Genomic DNA, 11,294 nt, shown 5'->3' with positions numbered 1-11,294 from the left:
ATTGGCACACCGTGAGCAGTCTGGTCCAACTTAAGAGATAGGATAGCTTAGATCTTTAAGTAAAGTTACAATTTTATTTTATTGCAAATTATTTGTCTATAATTAATTGACAGTCACATGTTATATATATATATATATATATATATATACGCAACTATGCTCATTTAAGGCTTAGTGATACTGAATACTTTAAAAACAAAATCAAACGCAGACGAAGTCGCGGGCAACAGCTAGTAATATCTAAGTTATAATAGCCAAATGTCAACTCAACTGATCATAACCTTCTACAAAATATTGCTTTTTCCGAAGCCGGAACGTTCGGTTCGGTTCGGAAGCCGGAATCACTGGCGAAATTTAAAAGAGCAGTTAAGGCCCATTATATTGTTAACAACTATTAATAGTATGTCTATACTTACTCATTTATTGTATGTTAATTTGTTAAAGTATTTAAATATGTAAGTGTTGTTATTATATATATTAGTTTATTTTTATATTTATTTATTAATTATATTATTTACTTTTGATCTATTTGTGTACACTAGATTATGTATTAGCATGTAGTTATTCGCATGTATGTATTTTAATATTTGTACCACCAGCAGTCTATTCTCCTCTTCTTTTTTTTTCTAATTCAAAGGTTGCCTGGCAGAGATCGCTATTAAGCGATAAGGCCGCCTTTTGTATTATTACTTCTTTCGATATGTTTCTGTTTTTGTTATATTTTAAATATGTTAATGTTGTGGTATACAAATAAAGAGTTTAATAATAATAATAACGTTAACTTCACCATCAGCTCCTTAATTGTGATGAGCATAAATTGCTTACCTACGTTACACCAAAATCAAAGTGTCTACTTATTATTTATGGTTTCGTTGACCATCCTTGATCTTCAACATCAGTTCCACTTGACCATATAGTGCATTTAGAAAGAAGATGCACAAGTTAGAAGGTACTCAAATAACGCTATAGGTGTGCCTATAATATTTGAAGAGTTCCCTCGATCTCTCCAGAATCCCTCCAATAAATCTCTGAGGTACGTACCAAACAAAGAATCGTCAAAATCGGTTTATATTTTGCGGAGTAATCGCGTAACAAATCTACAAAACATACAGTCTGAATTGAGAACCCACTTTTTTTTAAGTCAGTTGACAAAATTGAATGCTTTGTATCAATTTACGAATGGCACAGTAATCGCGTTACATACATTATAGGTACATACAATAAAGGTCGAATTGTGAACCTCCTTTTTTGAGGCCAGTTAAAAATTACATTTATATACTCGTATGAACCTTGATGAGTGACCCTTTGATTCGGATTCGTTACTACACGATTTACGAACACTATGCATCACGTTAAAAAAATATAAAATCAGATTTTTTCTATAAATCCTGAACAATATCTGCAAATGATTTAAAAGCCTTATCTTTTCCTGGTTCACCTCATTCCTCTGGGACTTCAGCTATTGTTTTTAATTTTCAATTTTCCCAGGCTGACCCATTTCATATTTTCAAACAAACAATGCATTCACAAAACTAAAAGAGCAACGAAAATACGCGACGAAAACTAAAAACAAAGAGATTAAAAATTTCAGAAAAATCGTCTTTACTTTTAAATTTTTTCCAAGCCGACCTATTTAAAGGCTCATCTGCATAAAAGTGATCAAAAAAGACTGTAAAAAGCCTTGCACTTTAATACCAGGCTTGGAATGTCAGAGCTGTGCGATGCCCTAGTTTCCTTTCAGGGCTCTTTGACACCGCTGGGATAGTAGGTGAACTTAATGTCAGCTAAGCTTTTCTTCGTAAAGTTACAGTACAGCTTTTCTTAAAATTGTATGCCAAAAGCATTATAGAAACCGTACGTCCAAAGCTTCTTGGCTAATTTGCGTGATCATTATGGTTTATTAGTTACACGCCCACGAATGCGTCCAAATTCAATTCCGTCGGTTGCCTTAACGGATCGGACGGATCATCATAATGTATGTCGGGCTACTGGGCACGGCCCTTTTTCCTAACAGGAAATAAAACTTAAACTTTTGGGTCCTGCGGGTCTCTCCCATAGGACCCACAAGGTTTTTTTCCACTACAAGTAAGCCCTTGACTGCTAATTTGTTAGGGAGTATGGTAGTCATACCCTAGTTGGTTTTTACGCGACATCGCACCAACCTCTACCTAAATCGCTTAGCGGCATGTCTTTGTCGGTTGGGCAGCCAAAGCGAAATTATATATTCTCAAGTTGCTCCTGCCGGACATCCAACCCGGGACCTACTTAGATTCACAGCGCACACAGGAGACTGTAAAATTGGTTGATTTACTCTTTGAGGAACAAAGGTTAAAAAATTTGGTTTTTTAATTTTAGTTTTAGTTGTTAGTTGAGAAATAAACTGATGTCGAGTACCTAACGTAAGTTACCTCCTTTTTGGGTTAATTTAGATTCCAGTTATTTAACTTAGGCAAAATGGTGTTTGAACAGCAAATTCTCCATATCGTGTTCCAATATAGCTATTATGAGGCCAACTGCAAAGTCCAAAAATACAAGAGTCAATCACACGCCAGTGGTAGCGTATTGTTGACCATGCCTGAAAATTACCAATTTGACGACATATATTTTGTAACATTATTTAGTTATTTTTTACAAAAGCTGTAAATAATTCGCGGCTTTTGTAACTACACGACTACCATACGTATAGTTACATGTGTAACGCTCGTCCCTCTTTACCTCAGTAGCAAGCCTTTCTTGAGCAAAACAAAGCCTTCCGCGCGTCAGACTGTCACGCTGGAAGATTAAGAGCGTCACTCAATGTCACTGAACCCTTGTATCGCTGAGGTTGCGCTGTGCCTACGCAAAAAACATGATGTTTGTATTTCTGTAGTTTTTAACGTGATCCTAATAAATTCATCCGTTCGGTCCCGCTTTTTGCATTTCACGTACCTATACACTTAGCTCATCGGGATCCGAGAACAAATTAATATGTTTGTTTAAGGTCCTAAGGCAGTCATCACTGAGCCTCTACAATGCTTATGCCCTATACCTGAATGAAAACCCATATTCTATAAACAGAGTAACTCTTCGCAGGGCATCCAACGTCCACGTACATATCCTACGAAGTGCCGTCCTGGGTCCATCAACCTGAGGCGTAGACGCTAAACCCCATGTGCCTGTAATAACGTCAGCAACCACAACCTTTAGACCAGAAAACAACAATGCTGCTTGGCGGCAGAAAGAACCATGACAATAGTACTTCCCCCAACACCTATACTATTACAGTTATATTAATATGATGATGAATATTGACTAAAATTATTTCTACCCTCAGTATATCTTTAAAGCTAAAAGCTGGATGTCTTGAACGCAGCATGGTTATGAAATCCATAGCAATACGAAATCCAATATCTGAAACAGAATAGTGACAAAACGTGCGTTTTATCCTCAGAAATTTTGGGACTCTTAGATCCACGCTAAGAACTTAAGTTTGTTATCCTTAAACTAATATCAGTTGGGTAACCGTCATAAATAAGAACCGAATTTAAAGTTCAGAGTCGACTACGCAAAAGCCGGTAAAATTAAGTTTCGACAAATTTTTCGAATGACCAAAAATTCGTTAGGCCGAAAGTTTGTCCTTTTATTTAGGCAAGAAGAAGAAAATCCTGAGGATTACCCAAGACATGTGTACAAAAGCGCTGCACACATGGTCATGATACATTACATATTTTTATAAAGAATTTTTGTGCAACGCCCACGATATATACTCGTAGCTACTTGTTTGTTAGGCTGCATTACAAACATTTCCCATTAGGTTAATAAACTTAGTGGAGCGTAAAGCTGTCACAAAAAAACGGATGAAAATATCAATTCCTATTGTAATTTGATAATTCGCCGCTAATGCATCTCGTCCAACGACTGTCTCACAAACAATGAGGGTCCTGCGGAAATGCAATTAACTATGTATTCGTCGGGAAGAGGAAATATCAATTCGCCTGTATGAACGACCACACACATAAGTAAATTTAACTGTACAACTTTAATCTTTATTGTTATAGTGATAGGACTTACGTGTATTTATATATATTTGAGGTCTGCTGTACCGAGAATTGACTGATTTGATTCGTTTGGCTTAGCTGACGAACCCGCTTGACTCAATTAGGTAGATCTGCTTTTACAATAGGCATAATACAACAAGTGAAGTTAATTTTTATTACTCGTGATATTATACTGAATAGTGTGATTTCAGAGAGCAATAAGTAAGAAGACATGATGTTAATTGAAACGTGGTCATTTAGCATAGGCCCGATAAGAAGGTACAGAGCACGTAATCAAATTCAAATTCAAATTGAAATTCATTTATTTCAAGTAGGCCTACTTTATAAGCAGTTTTGAAACGTCAAGTATGTATATTTGTAGTGACTCTACCACCAGTTCGGAAAGCAGATTCTACCGAGAAGAGCCGGCATGAAACTCAGTAGTCAAATAACAAATTAGGAGATTTGTGAAAAAACCAGCTCACTCGACCACAAACTCGAAGTAGCAATGTGGGAGGTACATACTTTTGGGAACTGATGGACCTTGGAGCTCCAAGTCAACTTCACACAGTTAAACCTCCTACTATGTGAACAAGCTGGGATAAGCAGGGACCCGCTGGGCGCAGGCAGTCCAAGTGGATTTTTGCTCGTACTAACGGTTGATTTGATGATTTTTATTTTAGCCATTGTAACTGCTAAGACACAGTGAATATAAACCACAAGTGCTTCATTAAAAAAAAAAGTTGGCAACAGAAAACCGATAGAAAGCCAAACCAAGCTCTTTTATTTATTTTTTTATTTATTCATAAGACACACCAGCAATTAATTGTAACTACATTCATAAAAAAAATGTATATGTGTTAGAATTACAAATTTTGTAGGTGTATACAGCATTATCGTTGTCATAATTAAAAAAAAAATTAAAAACTTAAATAAGTATTTAACTAAAGATGATTAAAAATTACAATGTAAATATGAATTAAGCTATTATAACAGATTGATTAGTAATATTAAATTAAAATTAAAATTTATAATTAAGATTATTTATATTTAATTTACATACATTTTGATATACAGTTTGTAAAAAAGTAATAGCTTTTTGGTTCAATGTTTGATACATGCCGATATCGGGTGCTTAATCAATTTAATATGTCTATAAAGTAGAATAAACCAACCCATAAAAAGTTTAAAATATAAAAAGTTAAACAAGTGCGCAAATAAGACAAAAAAACAGACGCGTTAAAAATAATCCCATATCTCTTACAAACATCCTGCAATCGCAGATGATCTCACTAACTAATGACGAAGTACACACATTTGAAGCGCTAAAACACGTTGTACACAGTTGATAAAATCAAAAAAAAATCACGCGTTCCTGTTTAAGTTATTTGTCGTCACATTAAACAAGTGCTTAACAAAAAGTCGGGCGAAGATCAAAGGATGACGTGGCGTCTGGAATAATATCCCAGATAAACATAGCGACATGTTGCTTGTCAAAAAGTCGCTTTCTTCGTCTTATTCTTAGGCTAGCGACTATGCTAAAATCCCAGTATAACAATCACCGATGGACTGATATGATCCTTTAGTTCCCAAATCATAGGTACTGGTTTCCATGGCATGTGGCATAATACAAAAAAGTACACCACATTTAAAGCAAATTAAAAAGTAATGAAGTAGTGATAGCTTAGACCGTAGTGGTATTGGTAGGGCTTCGATCTCTATTTCGGAGGGGGCTAGTTCGATCCCCAGCACGCACGTATAACTTTTCGGAGTTATGTGCGTTTTTAGTTTAAGCAATGAAATAAACAACGTGAGGAAATTGAGTACTCAAAGCCTAAACCCTGCTCAATAGCAGAGGAGAACAGTGACCTGTAGTGGATTTTTAATTATGATGATGACAGAAATTAAACTAAAGGCTTAGCTATTTTCATTATTGTTAAAACAAAAAGTTGCTAGTACAGCCTTATTCTAAGTGCCATTGGACAAATACCTAACTGCGAATTTATGACGACATTAACGCTCTCTGATGCGTTTCAAATACAACTGCTCTACGTACTGCTAACATAAATTTGCATGAAAAAAAAATCACTCTCTTTGTACTCTGAAGTAGAAGGAAAATTGTTTTGAACTACGAGGATCTTTATTAGGCGACATAAAGTCATTAGAACTTCTAAGTGGACCCATTTAGCATTAACAGGAGTTAAGGAGACTTAGTTTTTTAGGCATAACTTTTTGTATATTATACATATAACAGAGTGAGAGAAGATGCAAAGTAAAACGGTAAAGCAGCCTACCTAATTTGGTAACTGACGAATTAAACGTCTGCATTTATTTAGCCACGCATAAGAGCGTGGTGAATATTGAAGATTAGCTGCATGGGTAACAGAGGTTTTTTATACATCTCGCAAAAAACTCGGAAGTAAACCTTTACTTCCCAGATACTTCCCTGTCTTATGTCCGTCTCCAGAATATCTATCTCTATTCCAAATTTTATAAATATTAGTTTGGCAAAATAAAAAAAACAGCGAACAGACATACTTTCACATTTAGAATATTGGTATGGATGGATTGACAAACGTAGAGTGTAATTAATCACCCTATATAATGTTATTGCATATACTCATACACATTCTTTTGCATACATATATACATACATTTACTACACGCCCTCTATATATACAACATATTTGCATGCTCTCAATATAAACTATTTCCATGAAGTCAAATAATTTTTATTGGCAATGAAGATCAATACAAGCTCCATTTTGAGATTCAGATTACATCATTCTTTCACTATTCTCAAATACTCGAAGGATTATCCCAAGCATGCCTACTTTAAGTAGTTTCCCTTTAAAAACTTCTCATACATTTGTGAAGAAGGTATTCCAAGCCATCAAAATGTTAGGTCATTTTACATTTTCGTATCCGTCCGGCCGTAGAGTTTATGTCTTCATTCCCCAGATCATTATTCAATGAAACGTAGAGTATGGCGCTAAAATTAATATCGTTGCAGACAATAAAATAAACGATGACACTTATTGAAGACATTTGCAAATGCTTTATACGAGCAATACAATTATTAAATGTCAGTGATTCGTAACGATGGTAAATGTACCCGCTTTACGTCTTCTTTTTAAGTATTAAGCCGTTCAATCTTGGCAGATTAGTCGTGGTTTTTACGATGGTTCATTGCGGTGAATGAACACTAAGTAATATGTGGTAATAGATCAGCTAAATTCCTACTAATATTATAAATGCGAGAGTGCGATTGCGTCTCATTGACTTACCTTATTTTTGGCATAGATATCTGAGAGCACTATCGTCAACATCAACACATCCAGTGGCGTGCATACAGAGTATGCACACTGTATGCAGATGATATAAAATCAAGAAAATCTCCAGTACGAGTTATAAAAACTCAAGGATAGGCATTTTAAGTGTTATAAAAAGCCTACCCTTAAGTATTTATAACTCGTACTGGAGATTTTTTTTCATTTTGTATCATCTGCATACCCTGTGCATACCCTCTATGCACGCCATTGATCACATCAACCCTTTATCGGCCTACCACAGAGCATCGGGTCTCTACGGTCGGTAATGGGTCAATATGATGATGATATCCATAACGGTAGATCAAATATTTTACATGGTATCTGTAAATGAGACTTTTCTTCATTTTGATTATCATAATCCCTTTTTGGAGTGCAACTGTAATCTAAATGGTATTATTGTTAAATTCGGCTTATATCCAAGCATTTTCAACAGTTTTTCAAATATTTATCTCATTATTTGCGCCTAGTTACTCATCTTTATACACCCAGGATTATACATAAATATTGTACTTACGTTAGCATAGAATACATTACCTTCGAGTTTCACTCACGATGAATTGCGATACAAATACAGTAGGTATGTCTCCATTGAAATTGCTATAAATAATAGTAATATGTATTTACGGGTAATATCCATCTTCGCTGGTGGGTCCTGACTCCCGGTAGCGACTGTCTGTCTGTCGCCAGCGGCTCCGCGCGTTGTTATTAATGTAGCCTGCCTTTCAAACGCGCTACCTGTTGTTTTGTTTAGCTCAGATATTTTAATTAAACTTCGGGAACAATTATTTTTAATAATTTCGATGCTTACAATTACATAATTGTAGTATAAGCAACTAAACGCTGATGAATTATTTAGACATTTTATGTAGTTCTTGGTGTGCAATAATAATACTTATTGTATCATTCATTGTCAAAGTAGGAAACGGCTTATATAAAAATTGCAGCTTTTGTTTAACCATTAAACTTTCTATGGTAAAGGACACCTACCCTTCCACGACTTAGATAGAGCTACTACGATCAGCAATGAATGGTCACCTAACGTAATCCGTTTTTATAATTTATTTTCGCCGTAGCATAAAGTCAATGCACCTCAAATTTTTTGATGTGGTATAAAAATAAAGTGCTATGATCATAAGTATAATGAATGTAGGATTCATTATTTATTTTATTTGACACAAGACTTTTTTACTATTTGTTATAAGTCTGTAAAATTCTTCTAAAATTTTCCTTTTAAAAAAACTTAATTATCTTTATTTCTTATGTTTACAGGTAAATGCAAAAACAAATGTTTCCCAGCTTGTTTACTATTAAAGTCAGTTTCGTTCTTATCAAAAGTTCTTAAAACGTTGCCATAATACTATATGTACCTTTCATTAAAAACCGCCATCAAAATAGAAAGTATTTCCACGCTAATGGTAGGTTATTACAAGGAGGATTGTTGTGTTTCTTCACGTCATTAGTCAGTTTGCTTAACCACCTCACGTCACGAAGATTAACTACCCTCATCAACGACTTCCTTGTGATGCATTTCAAATAAATTACCGTGCATTTACCCAGTACCCACTGACCGCTGATACTGACTGACTGATGACTGAGTATAATATATACCTATTTAACTTATCAGGACAAAGATCATCAGCCTATTGACGACCTTCTGCTGGGTACAGGACTATTCTCATGGGTGAGAGGGGTGTAGAGATTTGACCCACCACGTTGCTCCAATGCTTCGCAGACTTTTACTATCAAAACTTAATAATATAAACTGTGACCAGGTCTACTTGTATATATACCAGAGCTTTAGACCGGTTGCACCACCCGGCGAACGTTCTTAGCTGCGCTGCTTAATACGAGATTGAATACTAGCGGTCAACGAACCCAGTCAAAGCTCGCACAAAGTAACTGCTAATTAAACAGTTAATGCATTTCGTATACTGATTAAATATGTTAATGTCTTATGATGTTCATAAAAATAAACACACATAATTTATAGTATACACCTAAGTACTTTATTTATTATATTACTTATTGCGATAGCAGTTCAATATTGTATCATCTGTGCAAAAACAAAACAAACCACGTACGGCTATACAAGGTTGTACACTTTTAGCATCGATAAGCCGTTATTCCTTAAACAAATGATATGACTCAGTTTCACACTTCTCCTCGGAGTGAACTCACATTTATAAACAAATCTGTAATGAGATTAAAATTAAAAATGAGAAGGTTTACTTTGTTGGTGCTATTTTTGGTGCTGTGTGTACATTTGCTGGCAGCTAAAGACTTGGTGCTTGGATCGAGAGTCAATAACTTGCTAATCTCTACGGAGAAAGTCGTGTATAATAAAATACCGTTAATAAGAAGAGACAAAGATTACACCTACACTGATCCAAAGCGACTTATTATTAAGGTGAGGGGATTACGAAAAGTTTTTTGAAGATTATTAATGTTTTATTAATTAGTTTTACAGATACTTGAGTCTGCTTCTTTGGACTTGTATAGTCAGCATGCTTGAGTACGGAAGTTCTTGATCTAGTTTCGGTTCTAACATTAAATTGATTGATAATTGTTTTTCTGTAAAGAAATTCTCAGTATCATCCAGAAATTAAGAAATTGTACACTTCCGTGCTTTGAATACCAGGTTATTCAATCGGTGATTGTTATCAAAAGAATGTGATACCAAGCGCAGAAACCAATACTCCTCTTTGAGAGAGAAGGCCTGTACACTTTGAACAATTGCAAGAACCAACTATAAGAGAGAGATAAGAGGCTCTCTTTTCTCTCTCTTACTTACTTTAGGATCAATATCAAACCAATAAAGTGTCTCGTGTCCGATGATCTTAGGCTCAGATTCTCAAAACGTAGACTACAATAATAATACCCTTATGTTCGGCGCTCAAGTAATTTAGAAAATTTGTTCTTTATTGTCATTATTATCAACTCATTACACGCACACTACAGGCCACGCACTTCCTCTCAGACTTAGAAGGGTTAAGGCCGTGGTCCCCCACACTGTCCCAGTGCAAATGGGTAGACTTCAAACGCCCCAAGAACAGTATGGAGATCTATTATCTTTCTTCGCCGTTAAAGCAAGTGATATTTAATGGCTTAAAATACACATAACTCCAAAAAAATAGAGGGGAGTGCCAGGAATCTAACTCGGTCTTTTAGGCTGAAATCCTTTCTATCACCACTATACAACTACCACTATAAAACAAAATTAACTGTAAGTAATTTATAATAATTCATATGGAATAAATCCCCATATTTTAATACCAGTTCCTGTAACAGTAAATCCTCTTTTATATATGGATTCAATAAATTCAATGTCATTCCAGGGCATCATCGCTCGTGATCTCTCACGAACAGACGCGGAGGTGACCGTAACCGATGGCGGCGTGGGCGACACGTACGTCAAACTACATCTGAGAAGCCAAAGGGGCGTAGGTCTCAACTATCTTATTCTGATATTTACTGATAACAAATAATAAATATTGAATAAAGGTGAGCGTTTCTTTGACCATTATTAAAATTGAACAATAATGTTAATTTGCTGTAACCTGCGACAAACAGACAAATCTGGTTTATCCATATATAAGTAGAAAGAGATCGCTATGTAGCGACGAGGCCGCCAAATTGTATGTAGGTATTGTAGCCGCCGAATTGTATGCAATAAAATAAGTAAATAATAAATAAATATAGTCTAGTAAGCGTAGCTTGTGTTATGGGTAGGTACTAAGATAGCTGATGAATATAATAAAAGTGTATTAATTAATTCATATATACGTAGTTTATAAATGCGTATGCATTTATAATTGCGTATAGTATTTGTTACAAAAAATGTTAGTGTTTACAAACAAATAAATTACCAGAAGTTTAAATTCATTGAATTACTTGTATATTGTCTGCGAAAGGTTATTATATTAGTGGAATCTCAATATAATTTAAA

At 35.1% G+C, this 11,294-nt stretch overlaps 1 protein-coding gene across 1 annotated transcript; it reads left to right on the top strand.

Annotated features, from left to right (window-relative positions):
* Window positions 1-9,508: 9,508 nt before the first annotated feature.
* Window positions 9,509-10,853, top strand: LOC120626945. The gene is made up of 2 exons (XM_039894758.1): window positions 9,509-9,755; window positions 10,684-10,853. The coding sequence occupies exons 1-2, from the start codon at window positions 9,546-9,548 to the stop codon at window positions 10,831-10,833; spliced, it is 360 nt and encodes a 119-aa protein (XP_039750692.1). The 5' UTR covers window positions 9,509-9,545; the 3' UTR covers window positions 10,834-10,853.
* Window positions 10,854-11,294: the final 441 nt, after the last annotated feature.

This window comes from Pararge aegeria, chromosome 10, assembly GCF_905163445.1.
Source record: "Pararge aegeria chromosome 10, ilParAegt1.1, whole genome shotgun sequence".
In the NCBI taxonomy this organism is placed as follows: Eukaryota; Metazoa; Arthropoda; class Insecta; order Lepidoptera; family Nymphalidae; genus Pararge; species Pararge aegeria.
Note: the sequence above shows the minus strand (reverse complement) of the source record. Positions and strands in the feature narration are given on the sequence as shown.

Bases quoted from the DNA above. Each gene is read 5' to 3' on its own strand.
- LOC120626945 (XM_039894758.1), top strand. From the start codon at position 9,546: ATGAGATTAAAATTAAAAATGAGAAGGTTTACTTTGTTGGTGCTATTT. The intron at 9,756-10,683 runs GTGAGGGGATTA...ATGTCATTCCAG, and splicing joins CAAAGCGACTTATTATTAAG to GGCATCATCGCTCGTGATCT.